Genomic DNA, 17,021 nt, shown 5'->3' on the forward strand with positions numbered 1-17,021 from the left:
AAACCAGTGAGCTAAACCATTGGTTCTTAAGCTTGGGTGACAGAATTCTGGAAAGCTTGTCTAAAAATACATATTCCTGATTCCTCCCTCCCCTCTCCCCCATCTATAAAGCAGAATATATAGTTATTAAAAATCACTCTTAAGGTGATCTAACACAGCCAGCTGCCTTTAGGAGCACCCAGATAGGAGTCATAACTCAGGTGGAGGGACCGTGATGTTCGGGAAAGGTCTCTCTGTGTTCTCATTCTTTCCCCTCTTTTTGCTTCTGTCTTTCACAGCTGAAAAGACTTACTAAAATTAAAGCACTCCTGGGACTTCCCTGGTGGTCCAGTGGTTAAGACTCTACGCTTCCAATGCAGGAGACCAGGGTTTGATCTCTGGTTGGGAAACTAAGATCCCACGTGGTGCATGACGCAGCCAAAAAAAAAAAAAGCACACACGTCGCCTTCAAAAGACTTACTCTGATCCTCATGGCCTTCATCGGCTCCCTAGTGCCCCTCCCACTCCCATTTGCCACAGTGATTCCTTCTGTGTCCTTCATCTGGGCCACTGATTAAAAAAAAAAAAACTACTGACAGGGCGGCACCCTTTCAGACAGAGCCCTGCTTTATGGTAGGGACGGTTTTCAGGCACCCAGCCTGTGTTTTGCCGTATCAATTATAGAATTCACCTTGGCATTCTCCTACCCACGCCTCAAGGACCTTGAGTTGGGGCAAGTCACGTGCTTTTTATTCCTGACTTAGGCTTGGGTTGAGCAGCCAGAGGGAGCTGCAGAAAATCCACACTGCCCGTTATCACAGCTGGCACTGGTGGTACACTCGAGCCTTGGGCCCTTCCCCTGCCTCCCTCAGCTGTGCATTTCTATCGGATGAGAAGACAAAACAGACAGTAAGGAGGCTGCCAAGTTTTCCGCAGGCCAGGGTGAGCTTGGGAAGGGGTGTGTTCTTATGCTGTTCGCTTCTCAGAATTAGAAGCCAAAATGGGAGGAGCAGCTAGAGGCTAGGTGCCCACGCATCTGCTGGTAAAGCCAGACTCCCCTCCACACGACTACGCTTAAAACAGAAACACTGGTCCCTTGCTCCTCTCAACCCTAGTCACGTTTCTGCTACATCCTGGGATAAGGGGGAGAGGTGCAGTGCTCTCCTGGGGCACAGGTAGATGGGGAGGCAGCTAGAGACAGAGAGATGGAAGCTTCTGAGCAAGGAGGAAGGGCCTGGGGCTGACTGCCTTCAGTTTTTCACCTGGTTGTTGCCTGGAACCACGCTATTTGGACCACATCCCAGCCTTTGCACTTGTTACTGAATCTCTCTGATCAGGGCTCTGTTTTTTCAACTGCTGAAATAAAATGGAGCTCATCACAGAAGCAGTCTCATAAACTTGTTGTTTAGTCACTAAATGGTATCCTGATTCTTTTGTGACCTCATGGACTGTAGCCCCACCAGGCTCCTCTGTCCTTGGGATTTCTCAGGCAAGAATACAGGAGTGAGTTGCTGTTTCCTTCCTTCTCCAAGAGATATTCCCAACCCAGGGATCTAACCCGTGTCTCCTGCATTGCTGGGAGGTTCTTTACCGCTGAGCCACCAGGTAGAAGATTAAATGAGTTAGTTCAATGCGAGATGTTCAGAATAGCAGCGCAGTCATGTGGAGGGGAGCTTGGCTTTACCAGCAGATGCATGGGCACCTAGCCTCTAGCTGCCCCTCCCATTTTGGCTTCTAATTCTGAGAAGCGAACAGCATAAGAACACCCCTCTCCCCAAGCTCACCCTGGCCTGCAGAAAACTTGGCAGCCTCCTTACTGTCTTGTTCAACAAGTGTCCGCTTTTAGGATTACGATGATGACTTTCAGCTCTTCATTTTGTTCCTCTATTAAGTAAGACATAGCAAATGAGAATGAGACCAACGGTAGGGCCCCTAAAGCCAAAAGACCTGGACTTGAACCCCAGCTCTGTACTCGGAGGCAGTGTGACTTGGGGCAGATTCTTTCATCTCTGAGTTCCAGGTCCCTCTGTAGTACTTCGGGGACGCTGCTTACTACCGTCCAGGCTTGCTTGCAGATTAAACATGTCACAAGTGAGATGGCTGGCCTGGTACCTCATATCAAAGTCCTCACTTCTTTTGTCCTCTTAGCCTGTTCAGTACCTTCTCCCTCAGGGCTCCCCTGTCAGCTGATGGCCGCTGTCATGTGTGTCCTCGCTTGTACTGAGAGGACCAGAGAGGTAAGGCGGAGGAAATGAGAACCGCAGAGGCAAGGTCCTTCTAGGCTGGAATGGAGAGGGAGAGAAGCCACAAGAAGGCTTTGGCTTTGCCTTGCCCAGGAGTGTTCCCACTCTGACAGGACCTGAAGTCCAGTGCTGTCCTTGGGTCACCTGTAGAGCAAGTGTGGCTGCTGGGCAAGGAGCCATGCCAACTCCAGGCGCCAGCTCTGGTCATAGGTGGCTATCTCTTTGACTAAGTAGTGGTACTCAAGGCCTTGCCAAGGTATGAGCCAAGAAAGGCGATAGGCAGAGGTAGAAACTGGTACAGGAGCCCTGAGGAGACTGGGCCTTTGGTCCATTCACCTGTAAGAGGAACGTTAGACGCTGCTGCAGCCCACACAGTTCCCAGCATCTCAGCACAAGGCAAGTGTGGGAGGGGGGTCCTGTCTTTTCCTCCCCCTATAGCAGCTGCTACATGCTCAATCTCTTGATGAACTAGGAGGAGAGAAAAGACAGGACCAGGAGAAGACTTAAATTGAAGAAAGTAGGGAAAACCACTAGACCATTCAGGTATGACCTAAATCAGATCCCTTACGATTAGACAGAGTGGAAGTAACAGATAGATTCAAGGGATAAGAGCTGATAGAGTGCCTGAACCATGGATGGAGGTTCATGGCATTGTATAGGAGGCAGTGATCAAGGCCATCCCCAAGAAAAATGCAAAAAGGCAAAATGGTTGACTGAGGAGGCCTTACAAATAGCTGAGAAGAGAAGTTAAAGGCAAAGGAGAAAAGGAAAGATATACCTATCTGAATGCAGAGTTCCAAAGAATAGCAAGGAGAGATAAGAAAGCCATCCTAAATGTTCAGTGCAAAGAAAGAGAGGAAAACAATAGAATGGCAAAGACTAGAGATCTCTTAAAGAAAATTAGAGATACCAAGGGAACATTTCATGCAAAGATGGGTACAATAAAGGACAGAAATAGTATGGACCTAACAGAAGCAAAAGATATTAAGAAGAGGTGGCAAGAATACACAGAAGAACTATACAAAAAAGACCTTGATGATCCAGATAGCCATGATGGTATGATCACTCACCTAGAGCCAGACATCCTGGAATTCAAAGTCAAGTTGGCTTAGGAAGCAACATGATGAACAAAGCTAGTGAAGGTGATGGAATTCCAGTTGAGCTATTTCAAATTCTAAAAGATGACACTGTTAGAGTGCTGTACTCAACATGCCAGCAAATTTGAAAAACTCAGCAGTGGCCACAGGACTGAAAAAGGTCAGTTTTCATTCCAATCCCAAAGAAGGGCAATGCCAAAGAATGTTCAAACTACTGCACAATTGCACTCATCTCACACATTAGCAAAGTAATGCTCAAAAGTCTCCAAGTCAGGCTTCAACAGTACCTGAACCGTGAACTTTCAGATGTTCAAGCTGGATTTAGAAAAGGCAGAGGAACCAGAGATCAAATTGCCGACATCTGCTGGATCATCGAAAAAGCAAGAGAATTCCAGAAAAACATCTACTTCTGCCTTAGTGATTATGCCAAAGCTTTTGACTGTGTAGATCACAACAAACTGGAAAATTCTGAGAAATGGGAATACCAGACCACCTTACCTGCCTCCTGAGAAATCAGTATGCTGGTCAAGAAGCAACGATTAGAACTGGACATGGAACAACAGGCTGGTTCCAAATCGGGGAAGGAGTACGTCAAGGCTGTATATTGTTACTCTGCTTATTTAACTTACATGCAGAGTACATCATGAGAAATGCCGGGCTGGATGAAGCACAAACTGGGATCAGGATTGCCGGGGGAAATATCAATAACCTCAGATACGCAGATGATACCACCCTTATGGCAGAAAGTGAAGAGGAACTAAAGAGCCTCTTGATGAAAGTGAAAGAGGAGAGTGAAAAAGCAGACTTAAAACTCAACATTCAAAACTAAGATCATGGCATCTGGTCCCATTTCTTCATGGCAAATAGATGGGGAAACAATGAAAACAGTGAGAGACTTTATTTTCTTGGGCTCCAAAATCACTGCAGATGGTGACTGCAGCCATGAAATTAAAAGACATTCACTCCTTGGAAGAAAAGCTATGGCCAACCTAGACAGCATATTAAAAAGCCAGAGACATTACTTTGCCAGCAAAGGTCCATCTAGTCAAAGCTATGGTTTTTCCAGTAATCATGTATGGATGTGAGAGTTGGACTATAAATATAAAGAAAGCTGAGCACCAAAGAATTGATGCTTTTGAACTGTGGTATTGGAGAACACTCTGGAGAGTCCCTTGAACTGTAAGGAGATCCAACCAGTCAATCCTAAAGGAAATCAGTCCTGAATATTCATTGGAAGGACTGATGCTGAAGCTGAAACTCCAATACTTTGGCCACCTGATGTGAAGAACTGACTCATTGGAAAAGACCCTGATGCTGGGAAAGATTGAGGGCAAGAGGAGAAGGGGATGAGAGAGGATGAGATGGTTGGATGACATCACCGACTCAATGGACATGAGTTTGAGCAAGCTCCGGGAGTTGGTGATGGACAGGGAAGCCTGGTGTGCTGCAGTCCATGGGGTCATGAAGAGTCAGACACGACTGAGCGACTGACCTGAACTGAGGAGAAGAACCAACAGTGTGGAAACTAGGTCAGGCCACTCAACAGTTTAGGCCGCTTTGGTGGTTAACCATGGTGTTCTGGCCTCATGGGGTCAGCCCTGCCTGCTTCTGTTTGTTCCTTACACCAAACCCTTTCCTGCCTCTCGGGGCCTTGACATTTGCTGTTCCCTCTGGAACATTATTCCGTCAGCTTTCTATATGGCTGGCTCTTTCTAATCCATCAGGTTTCAGCCTTCCCATACCCTTTATCTACAGAAGTCTCTCTTATCTTTATATCTTTATATACTACCTTTTTATTCCTATCTGTTTGCTTCCTGGCACTTCTTGGCAGCTGTGGTTTTGTTTGTTCATTGCCAGTCTCCACAACCAGATGGACTTTAAGCTCCACGGGAGAGAGTGTGTATCTATTTAATTCACAGAAGCATCCCCAGCACCAAGAACTGGCCTGGCACACTGTAAGCACTCCGTAAATACTGAGTGAGCACAAAGTCCTGAAAGGGAGGGCAACAGGAAGGTGAGAAGTTCTAACTTGACGTTAGGACTCCCCGGGCGAAAAATGCCAGATTGGGCCCCTAGGCCCAGGCTCCAGGTGGGTGCCCAGGGTGTTGTGCCCGCAGGAGCCGAGCACGGTGCAGACAGGCCTAGGCTCACAAGCTCTCTCCTGCAGAGCAAACGTGACCGAACAGCCGTGTGGAGGTTGCCTTGACGTTCCCTGGGAGTGTGGGAGCCCTCCCTGGGTGCAGGGCCCAGTGAATAAAGTAAGCTGGGCTTTGGGACTCTGATATCCCTAGAGAAAGATGCCAGAGAGTAGCGATTGTTGTTCCTACAGATCCTAAGGGCCAGGCTTGGGGAGCCCTGGCTGGAGGTGGACTCCTGCCTGACTTCTTCAGGCTCAGCTTTATGTATGTTCTTGAGTAGAATGGGAGTTGATCAAACACATAGGGCTGATAAAACCGTTGTCTGAAAATTGTGTAGATGTATGGCCCATAGGGTCGCCAAGAGTAGGATACGGTTGAAGTGATCTAGCATGCACGCATGCACACACAGTGCTTAAACGACTACTGCTGATGAACCCTTCTCAACGGAAACGCCTAGAAACGTGCCTAGATGTGTGGGTATGGACCACGCTACCCCCACGCCTCATCACCAGCACGCTCCCATGGTTTGTTTCTTCTCTCCAGCACTTTCGTGTTAGCAGGAAAGGGATTTGGCTGCTTTCCCCCGGCGGTAGCTCCTCCAGTGGAAGGCAAGAGGGAGAAGGACATGGAAAAACTAAGGGGTTGTATTTGCCTATTTAAGGAAAAACAGATTTTGTATTTATGAGCTTACACCAGCCATGCAGCTAAGAAACTGTTTCCTAGTCTAATCCATAGCTTTTGAAATAATGCCCAGGTGAGCTGTTACAGGATCGATCATGTTACTCCAGGCTGTTAGGAGTAAATGAGAGGAAAGGAGATATGAGAGGCTGGTGATTTAGATGCCGGTAGTCATGCCATAATTAGGTGCCTTCACCTCTCGGGTGTGCAGAAACTGTTCACACTTCCTAAACAATTGTCTGCCCTCATGGTGTCATCCATCCAAGTATGAAAAAACTGTTGGGCCGTACAGCAGCTGTGGGCTTCCCTGGTGGTTCTGATGGTAGAGAATATGCAATACAGGAGACCTGGGTTTGATCCCTGGATCAGGAAGATCCCCTGGAGGAGGGAATGGCTGCCCACTCCAGTTTTCTTGCCTGGAGAATTTCATGGACAGAGAAGCCTGGCAGACTACAGTCCGTGGGGTCACAGAGTCAGATATGACAGACCAACTAACACACTGCAACAGCTCTAGGTGAAGAGATGTATTTTGAAACCATGTCCTCTGTCCAGCCCAATTTAGATCAGCCAAGACTTGTAAGAGTAGGCCTTCTCCAGGTAGAGAAGTGGGTGTTCCAGAAAGAACAAATGTGATGGGCCAAAAAAGCATGGAGCCTCTTTTTTTTTCTGTTTTAAGCACAGGTCCTCAACAAAGGCTGGTGAGCAGTTTCACACTAACAATTATACAAGGGCTGGAAAGATAGGCAACGAACAGGGGAGGGGTTTAATAGCCAGGCCCAGGAGTCTGGACTTGATCCTATAGGTGGTAGGCGACAAATGGCAGTTTTCTAGAACAAGAATAATAGTGTTGCATTTTACTTTCCTTTTTAAAAAATATTTTATATTTTAGGTGCATCAGGTCTTGGTTGCAGTACACAAACCATCTTTGTTGTGGCAGGTGGGCTCCAGAGTGCGTGGACTCGGTAGTTTGAGGTACATGGACTCTCCAGTTGAGGCGCTGGCTCAGTAGTCATGGCACGTGGGCTTAGTTGCCCAACCAACTTTCCCCACGTACCCTGCGTCGAAAGGTGGATTCTTAACCACTGAACCACCAGGGAAGTTCTGGGATATTGCATTTTAGAAAGTGAGTGACAGCCAGTGGCACGGCTGAACCGGGGAGCTGTGAAGCTGGGGACTATGAAAAAGAGTCCAGACAGATACGGGACTGGGTGCTGGACATGTCCTGACTTTGCAGCGTACCACTTCACAGTAAGAAAGTGCACAGGCCCAAGAGGATTGATCTAAATCAGCTCGACAGGAATGGGGTCGAGGTTCATGGTAGCTTTTCCAGCAGCATGTAGGAAAAAGGATTTAAGTATTTTGGTTGAATGCACATTCAGCTGGAACCACCGACCCTGGTTTTGCTTGGAAACAATAACTTTTCTTCTATCTGAGAGTCCCATAGTGTCTCTGTCTCTTTCCCTGGCCTACATCAAGACTGTTCTAGAATCTCAGGAGTGAATGAATCATCCTTGGTCCTATCCCCTCTTCTCTCATACATCCAGATCCAACTGGGCACCAGTTTCCCAAATAGATCAAACATTTGTCATCTTTTCATCATCTCTCTTAACCTAATTGGAACTACTAAAACCTTTCATTCTGCTTCCATTCTTCTCCACATTGCAAGTCACTTCTTTGCTTAAAACCCTTCTACAGCTCCCCATCACCCTTAGTATAAAGAATCAAGTCCCCGCCATCAGAGGTAAGTAACCTCTGGTTTCCACTCTTGAGTTCCATCCAGGCAGGATGGAACCTTCTCTGAGCTGACCTCACTGAGCTGCTCAGAGGCACTTTGCTGCCACCCAGTCTTTTCAGAGGTAATCCCTCCCGATTGAATGCTCTTCTCTCTGGCCTCCCACCTGACCTGCTGCTTATCCTTCACATCTCAATTTGCAAGCCTTGTCCTCAGAGAACACTTCCATGGGTCCTCACAAACTTGACTGGATCTTCCCATTACTGTCTCCAACAGCACTGCTGTACTGTCCCTTCATTGGCTGGATCACGGTTGCTTTTTATTTTCATTTATATGATTTCTTCTTTAACTCTCTCTTCCCAACAAACATCTGTCTGAGGGCTGCAGTTTTACCTGAATTGTTTGTTTGCTGCTGTGTTCCTGGGGCCTGGAACAGGGGCTTTGTATCTGGTTTTGATCGAGGAACCTGATCCCAATTTCTCATTCTCATTCCAGATCTGTAACTGGTTCATCAATGCCCGGCGGCGGCTCCTCCCAGACATGCTTCGGAAGGATGGCAAAGACCCCAACCAGTACACCATTTCCCGCCGCGGGGGCAAGGCCTCCGATGTGGCCCTCCCCCGAGGCGGAAGCCCCTCCGTGCTGGCTGTGTCTGTACCGGCCCCCACCAACGTGCTCTCCTTGTCCATGTGCTCCATGCCACTCCACTCGGGCCAGGGAGATAAGCCAGGCGCCACCTTCCCACAAGGGGAGCTGGAGCCCCCCAAGCCCCTGGTGACCCCTGGTAGCACACTCACCCTGCTGACCAGGGCCGAAGCTGGAAGCCCCACGGGCGGACTCTTCAACACACCCCCGCCCACACCCCCGGAGCAGGACAAGGAGGACTTCAGCGGCTTCCAGCTGCTGGTGGAGGTGGCGCTCCAGAGGGCTGCGGAGATGGAGCTCCAGAAGCAGCAGAACCCGTCACCCCCTTTGCTGCGCACTCCCATCGCCTTAGTCCCTGAAAACCCCAAGTAGGCATCCGCCAGCAGGGGTGCTCATGTTTCGAGCCCGCTGTCCTGGGTTTCCATTCTGGTTCCCCTTCCCACAGAGGGTTTTCTTTGGATCACTGCCAGACATCAGGATCATCTCCTCTGTCCGGAGGTCTTTAGCAGGAAGACACCAGCTGGTGTCCCTGCGCTGTGACGGGACCTCTCTGCTGACTCTGCCGTTTCTCTAGGCCTGCTTGGTGAGGAGACCAAGGCATGGGAGACAGGCGTGGTGCTGCTGCTTCTTCAGAGAATCCCCAGGACGCCTTTGTTCCAGCCTGCTTTCCTGGATTGGGCACGGGACCTGTGCTGGGTCCAGGTTGTCCCTGACAGGGCCTCTTTGTTAAGCCAAGTGTGGACATTCCAGGTTCATAAGTGTGAACAAAAGAAAAGAGGTACTGATCAGATGTAACAGAACCGAGTCCAGTTGGATGTTTAGGTTTTCGCCAAACTTTGTGTTTATTTTTTCCTCTTTGCTGTGGTTTGCATGAACAGCCGTAGTTAGCCCCGTGTGGGGCATGAGAGTGCATTGCCTGATGGAGCCTGATGAGCTGGGGCTAGCTAGTTCACCACTGCAACTGGGGATTGTTTTACAAGGAAGGAGTATTTTCATTTGGGGGACCATCTAAATCTCTGCACATTTCCAAATGGTTGTTTTGTTGTTGGTTTGGTTCCCTCCCCGCCCCGCCCCCGCCCCCCCCCCCCCAATAGCAGAAACACTTTTACGGGCTTTGGCTTTTCTGCGTCATGCGCAGAAGGGGATCAAGCCACACCAGAGAGGGTCCAACAGAGAATCCGACCAAACCTACATGCAGAGCAGAGGAGGAGGATAAAAACAGAGAGGTGGTTTTGGGTTGTTTTTTTTTTTTTTTTTTTTTGGTTTGTTTTTGTTTGTACTGTATGGTGGGGGTGGGGGTGGGGCAGGTAAGCTAGACTGAGGCAGTGGGGTGGTTGGTTTTTTTTTGGTTTTTTTTTTCCCTCTTTAATCTTTTCTCTTTCTTTGTCCTTGAAAGCTTCACCCCGTGGCCTGAGTTTGGAATTCCTTCTAGGAACTTGGCTTAGTGGGGCCAGAATGTCAAAAAGTTCCCTGTAGCTCCTGCTTGGAGAGAAGTGAGCCATCTACTGGTCAGGAAGCCCTTAAGTGGGCAGGTTTTCCCATGATGGTGGCCGGAGACTATTCCCAGAGGAAACATGGGATGGTGTCCCCGCTGCTGCCTGTGGACCTCCCTTGGGAGAGGCTGGGGCTAGAAGCCAGTTATGAAGCCTGTTCTCTGTGAGTGTCTCTTTGTTGCACCTTTCTTTAATCAGCTGCAGAAGCCCCTGCCCTGAACTTCACAGTGAGAAAGATCAGTTAAGTCTTATTCTCCTTCCTCCCCTCCCCCCTTTTTTTGCTGTTTCATTGCTGATAGCATTCAACAGCAATATATCCCCATCTACTAGTATATCCTAAGAAACACTAATCCTAGGTTATTAGCTGAAATATTTTTGTTATGAATAACGTTGTTACTGGGCCAAAAGACAGGTCAGGATTCTCATCCTGTAGTTTCCTGAAGTTGCCAGGTTGGGCACAGGAGCATAGTTCCTGGGTGTTGGCTGACTGGGGTGGGCCTGGTCAGGAGAAAGGCAGCAACATGTGTTCTATCCTTCTGGGATGATTTCCTGAAGACTTCAGGGAGGCTCCCCAACTTCTGAATGGCTTGGCCCACCCATTGCTGTAGGAATGAGGATTGGTTATTAAGAGAGGGAGCTCTGTCTCTGTTAGCAGGCGAGTCTTCTAGGCTGTCTCTTCCGCCTCCTCTCTTCTCTGTGCCCTCTCCTTGCATGTCCCAGGGGGATCAGGGACCCTCACCCTCCTGAGGCCCCGCTGGGGAAGAATGAACATGGCAGCTTCAGGGTTAGTGGAGGCTGCTGCTTGCCCAGCCTCTACCGCCCCACCCCGTGTCTGTGAGCCCAGGTCTGGCGTGACTGTTGCAAGACACTTGTAGTGGGGGACTCTGGAAGTGTATTGGGCTGGGGGTGGGGGGACTTTCCCTTCCCACAGTGCACTGAGCAATAGAGGGCAGTAAGGGGTGAGGGAGCCGTGCTGCTGAATTCTGGTTGGCATTCCTCCCTTGTACGCGATGGGGAGGCTGGGGGTGGGGCAGGCTCTGCTTGGTCTGGTTGTGAGAGAAGCCTGGAAGAGAAGCACAGATACCCGTTGAATTATCTGAGCAAAAAACTACTGTAAATAACTTGTTTTTGTCTTTTGTCAAATAAAGTTGTTTTTTTGTTTTTGTCTTTGTTTTTCAAAGCAGAAAGCTGATTCACTATGACCGTGGGCCCAGCCTGGAGATGGGACAGTGGCTGAGTTCTTACTCTGCCTTAGCTCTTTCACCCTCTCTAGTAGCTGCTTATAAGTGTCGTGTACTCTGTGTTTCTGTTTTCTAGGCCCCAACTGCATTCCGTATCCTCTTTTTAATTACTTACTTTGGGTTGCACTTGCTGCACGCGGCGAGCAGTGGCTACACTCTTATTGCAGTATGCAGACTTCTATAGTTGTGACCCACAGGCTTAGTTGTCCTGCAGCATTCGGAATCTTCTCAGACCAGGGATCGTTCCCATTTCCCCTGAATTGGCAAGCGAGTTCTTAACTACTGGAACATCAGGGAAGTCCTATATCCTTTCATCACAGTGTGCAGGGAGCATCTGTATCCCAAGCTGGACCAGCCTTCCTTGGGGTCAAAAGTCATGCTCTGGGGATGCTAAGTGGTAAGGAGCCCTTACCCAGTCCATCCTAAAGGAGATCAGTCCTGGGTGTTCATTGGTAGGACTGATTTTGAAGCTGAAACTCCAATACTTTGGCCATCTGATGCAAAGAGCTGATTCATTGGAAAAGACCCTGATGCTGGGAAGGATTGAGGGCAGGAAGAGAAGGAGACGACAGGATGAGATGGTTGGATGGCATCACCGACTCAATGGACATGGGTTTGGGTGGACTCCAGGAGTTGGTGATGGACAGGGAGGCCTGGCGTGCTGCGGTTCATGGGGGCACAAAGAGTCAGACACGACTGAGCGACTGAATTTAATTGAAGTGGTAAGGGGACAGGGAGCTCGCAACTTTATCCTCCCCCTCTCCTAATGAGGAAGGAGTGTGACGACAGTGTGAAGCCAGCACAGAAAGAAGCAGAGATGATATATGGACACTAGTCATGTCTAAAACCAGTAGAAATTCCCTATTATGTAAGCTAGTAAATTCCCCTTTTTGCTTAAGCTAGCTGTGCGTTGCATTTCTGTTATAATGAAATTACTTCATTGCAATTACAGCCCAAACATTATCTCGTTAACTCTTGTACACACTTAACATTCACCAAAAAGTGAGAAGCCCTTCTCATAGGTAAAGAAATGAGATTTGTTAAGTTACTTGCCCAAACTTAACACAGCTAGTGCGGAGTGAAACCAGGGTATGAATTCAAGTCTGTCTTGGCTTTAAGGTCACCCTGAAGTCAGTCCCTCTCTTATGTAAACTAATGATGGATGGTTCACTGCCTGCTGGCATCCAGCTATCTAACGTGGTTTAAGCTAAGCATTAGAAGTTTCTCTCATTGAACCAAATTGGCTTCTTCCTGATTTCTCCTGAGTACACCTAGACGTACCTAGGTGGAGGACATCTAATCTCTACCACAGGTCAGTTGGGGAAATGTCTACCCACCACAGTATTCTTGCCTGGGAAATCCCGTGGACAGAGGAGCCTGGTGGGCTACAGTCCACAGGGTTGCAAAGAGTCAGACACGACCGAGAGACTTAACACTTTAAGGGTACAATTTAGGACTCTGGATTGTAAAAGGACACTTAAGAGTTTGGAAGCTGCAAACATGAAAGCTCCCAGAGGAGAGGGGCCAAGTATGCCTTGGTGTGGCTGTAACCTTTCTATGTCAGCCACTGGAACTTTAGAGAATAAACTCGGGAGATGTGGAAATAATCATCACTACTACCAGTGTTAAAACTTTTCCAAAGCATTCCTCTTATGATCTAAGCCTGGGTACAAGTTCTGGCTCTGTCACTTAATTAGCTGTTGTGACCACAGGCAATTCGGTCTACCACTTCAAGCTTCAGTTTCCTCATCAATCAAAAGGAACAGTAATACTCTTCAGAGAATGAAATGGGATAATCCGTATGTTATTGTCCTTATCTGGTTCTCAGCACAGGGCTGAGAGTAATACAGAACGATTAAAGTAACTTGCCCAGTACCACACAGCTTCTAAGTGGCAGAACTGGGACTGATGACCCAGAGAAGTAGTCCTATGCATCAAGAGAGCTTACAAAGGTGTCAGTTCTCAGACCTTACCCCCAGAGAGTCCAGGAATCGGCACCCTTCAGTGATGGCACAGAAGATTCTCATGCTGCTGCTCCAGGGACCTGATCATTTATAATCAGGATTCTGACTTACCCCAGGAAACTGCTGGGTTGGGAGGACAGCATCTCACCTTTCAAAGTTACAAGGTGAGAAGAAGGGTACCACCAAGTAGTCCCCTAAGACTGTTTGACTTCAAAGCTATAGTGGCCTGAAGGTTAAGTGTAGCCTTCTTGAGGTGGTCATTTTCATTACATAAGTAGTCCACATTCACTACAAATTTTAAGTAAAGGTACAGTAATCTCCCACCCATAGTTTCACTTTCCACACTTTCATTTACCCATGGTCCACCTTGGTCTGAAAATATTAACTGGAAAATTCCACAAAGAAACAGTTCATGAGTTTAAAGTACATGCTGTTCTGAGTAGCATAATGAAGTCTCCCACCCTCCAGGCCTGGAATCACCCCTTTATCCTGTTTGTTCATGCTATATATGCTACTCAGCCCACCTGTTACTCACTCAGGAGCCTGCTCAGTTATCAGATCCACTGTTGCTCTACTTCTGTGCTTGTGTTCAAGTCACCCTTATTTTATTTAATAGTGGCCCCAAAGTACAAGAATAGTGATGCTCTTACTGTACCTGATTTATAAATTAAACTTTATCATAGGTATGTACACAGGAAAAACATAGTATACCTAGGATATCCACAGTTTCAGGCATCCACTGAAGGTCTTGGAACACATACTCTATGGATAAGGGAAGGACTACTGTTTACAGGAGAGGGGTTCAGTATAATGACTAAGATCTCAGCCAGCTTTTGGAGAAAAACAAATGTATATAAAACATTTAGTAAAGTTGGCACCTGGTAAGGGCTCAATGGGCTTCCCAGGTGGCACTAGTGGTAAAGAACTGGCCTGCCAACACAGGATACAGAAGAGACATGGGTTTGATCCCTGGGTTGGGAAGATCCCCCTGAGGAGGGCATGGCAACCTACTCCAGTATTCTTGCCTGGAGAATCCCATGGACGGGAGCTTGGCAGTCTATAGTTCCGTAGGGTTGCAAAGAGACACAACTGAAGCAATTTAGCCTGCACGCATGCGAGGGCTGAATAATGCTAGTAAAATATTTCTTTTAAGCAAAAAGAAGAAACTCAGGCCTCTAGTTCACAACCAGTGCTCTCTTCACAGATCCTTAGTTTGTCCCCCACCAGGGCACCTGGCTTCTGTGATTCCATCTGTTTCTCTCTGAGGCCACAATCTTGCCCCTCAGAGCACACCTTCCTCCAAACCCTGCTACAAGCAGCTGGCAGTGGTATAGGGGCATTCAACTGGGAGAACACCCTCGGTCCCAGGTGGGTTTAACTGGTGCTAAAAAAAACCCCAACCTCACAAAGCAAAATTTTTCCTTCCAAATCTGACTCTTCATCAAGTTCTTTTCCATCTTAGACCACCCAAGATGTTTATTTAACCAGATGGATCCACTGGGTTTCAGCCAAATTCCCCACTTCAAGATAAGGAAAGCTTTGGGTGAAAGCAAGAAAGGGAACCAGTGTCAGTCCCATGAATGCCTTCTAGGCAAGGGCCTGCCACGCCACCAGCTTGGCTTTGTCTGCTCCTAGAAGGCTAAGGGGCTTCCCTGGTAGCTCAGCAGGTTAAGAATACTATAATACAGGAGACCCGGGTTCCATTCCTGGGCTGGAAAGATCCTCTGGAGAAGGGACAGGCTACCCACTCCAGTGTTCTTGGGCTTCCCTGGTGGCTCAGACAGTAAAGAATCCGCCTGCAATGCAGGAGACCTGGGTTCAATCCCTCCGTTGGGAAAATCCCCTGGAGGACAGCGTGGCAACCCCCTCCAGAATTCTTGCCTGGAGAATCTCCATGGACAGAGGAGCCTGGCAGGCTACAACCCATGGGTCACAAAGAGTCGAACATGACAGAGACTAAGCACAGCACAGAAAGATAAGAGGAGGGACTCAGATGAGGTTTACGATGCCTGTTGGACCTCTAACTTAGCCAAGTGACCTCGGGCTGGACTGCAGGACCTAAGCAGCCTTTCAAATAAAACTTTCTGTGACACTGTCCTCCTTCCACATAAAGATAAATGTAGTGAATCTTGGGGTTCCAATCAGAGCTTCAAAATATGATACAATATGACGTATAAACAATTAACTCTTCTTAGGGGGAAGAAATAGTTACCTCTGCATATGGTATGATCAGATATGTAGAAAACCCTAAAGATTATACACACAGAAAAACTGTTAAACTAGTACATGGATTCAGCAATGCTATAAGATACAAAAATCAGCTATTTCTCTTCAGTGAGATAGCTGAAAAGGAGGGGCTTCCCTGGTGGCTCAGTGGTAAAGAATCTGCCTGCCAATGCAGGAGACGCAAGTTCCATCCCTGATCTAGGAAGGTTCTGCATGCCGCAGAGCTACTAACTCTGTGTGCCACAACTACTGAGCTACTATGCTACAAGCTACTGAGCCCTAGAGCTGGTGCTCTGCAACAAGAGAAGCAACCACAATGAGAAGCCTGCTTGCTGCAGCTAGAGAAATGTCTGCACTGCAATAAAGACCCAGCACAGCCATAAATAAATAAAAATTACTTTTAAAATCCAAAAAGTAAATTAAGAAAATAATCCACTTACAATAGCATCAAAAAGAATAAAATACTCAGGAATTAACCAAGTAAGTGAAAGACTTGCATGTCAAAAAACTAAACATCACTGAATGAAATTAAAGAATATACAAATAAACGGAAAAACATTTCATGCTCATGGATTAGAAGACTTGATATTATTACTGCAAAGCAATCTACAGAATCACGTCATTCTCTATCAAAATCCCAATGACTTTTTTTTTGGCAGAAATAGAAAAACTCATTCTAAAATTCATATGGAATCTCTAGGGATATCCATTAAGTGAAACAATTTGAAAAATAAGAACAAAGTTGGAGGACTCACACTTCCTGATTTCAAAGCTTAACAAAGCTACAGTAATCAAAAGAGTGGCACTCGCATAAAGACAGACAAACAGACCAACGGAATAAAGTAGACAGCCCTGATATAAACCCTCGCATATATGGTCAAATGATGATGTCAAAACCAGTCAATGGTAAAAGGACAGTCTTTAACAAAGGGTGCTGGGAAAACTGGATATCCATATGTAAAAGAATAAAGGTGGACCCTTACCTAACACTAAAAATGGACCAAAGACCTAAACATAAGAGCTAAAACTATAAAAGAGAACATTGAAAACCTTGATGACATAGGACTGACAATGATTTCTTGAATGTAACACCAAAGGCACAGGCAACAACAATAAAAAAATTAGACAAATTTCACTTTATTAAAATTTAAAACTTTTGTTTATTAAAGGACACTCCTTGTTTTACTTCCCTGATGACAAAGTGGAAACATTACAACAGAAGTTTTATTGACCTGGTACTTAGCACTTGACAAAGGTTTTGATTATATGTTCTCATGAACATACAGTCTGCTCTGCTCCCCCCAAAAAGGACATGATCAACAAAGTAAGAAGGCAACCTACAGAATGGGAGGAGGTATTTGCAAATTACATATAAGGGATTAGTATCTAGACTATACATAAAACCCCTAAAACTCAACAACAAAAACCCAAATGACTAGACTCAAAAATAGGCAAAGTTCTAGACTGGACATTTCTCCAAAAGAGATATACAGATGGTCGGCAAGCATGTGAAAAGATGCTTGATCTCACTAATCATTAGAGAAATGCAAATAAAAACACAATAAGATGTCACTTTATACTCATT

At 46.9% G+C, this 17,021-nt stretch overlaps 1 protein-coding gene and 2 long non-coding RNA genes across 13 annotated transcripts in view; 1 reads left to right on the forward strand and 2 right to left on the reverse strand.

Annotated features, from left to right (window-relative positions):
* The window catches only part of LOC145533186 (uncharacterized), a 2,671-nt gene extending 1,349 nt beyond the window's left edge, over nucleotides 1–1,322 (reverse strand). Inside the window, exons 1-2 of the long non-coding RNA XR_014073907.1 lie at nucleotides 1,242–1,322; nucleotides 671–861 (exon numbers count right to left, since the gene is read on the reverse strand). This is a non-coding gene — a long non-coding RNA (uncharacterized LOC145533186). The remainder of the gene's footprint in view (nucleotides 1–670; nucleotides 862–1,241) is intronic.
* Nucleotides 1–11,185, forward strand: part of TGIF2 (TGFB induced factor homeobox 2) — a 20,825-nt gene extending 9,640 nt beyond the window's left edge. For 9 of the 11 annotated variants that reach the window (XM_081560147.1, XM_081560145.1, XM_081560148.1 and 6 more), the window contains 2 exons: nucleotides 8,363–8,880; nucleotides 9,087–11,185. In XM_081560147.1, coding sequence (XP_081416273.1) covers nucleotides 8,363–8,880; nucleotides 9,087–9,099 — 531 coding nt within the window. In that variant the 3' untranslated portion in view covers nucleotides 9,100–11,185. Of the gene's footprint in view, nucleotides 1–8,362; nucleotides 8,952–9,086 lie in introns of those variants that run through there. The other 2 variants (XM_081560152.1, XM_081560151.1) reach the window with 1 other exon arrangement.
* Nucleotides 9,884–17,021, reverse strand: part of LOC145533185 (uncharacterized) — an 11,504-nt gene continuing 4,366 nt past the window's right edge. Inside the window, exon 3 of the long non-coding RNA XR_014073906.1 lies at nucleotides 9,884–11,068. This is a non-coding gene — a long non-coding RNA (uncharacterized LOC145533185). The remainder of the gene's footprint in view (nucleotides 11,069–17,021) is intronic.

The sequence above is a fragment of the Giraffa tippelskirchi genome, chromosome 13, assembly GCF_054371585.1.
Source record: "Giraffa tippelskirchi isolate mGirTip1 chromosome 13, T2T-mGirTip1v1.2.pri, whole genome shotgun sequence".
NCBI classification, from domain to species: domain Eukaryota; kingdom Metazoa; phylum Chordata; class Mammalia; order Artiodactyla; family Giraffidae; genus Giraffa; species Giraffa tippelskirchi.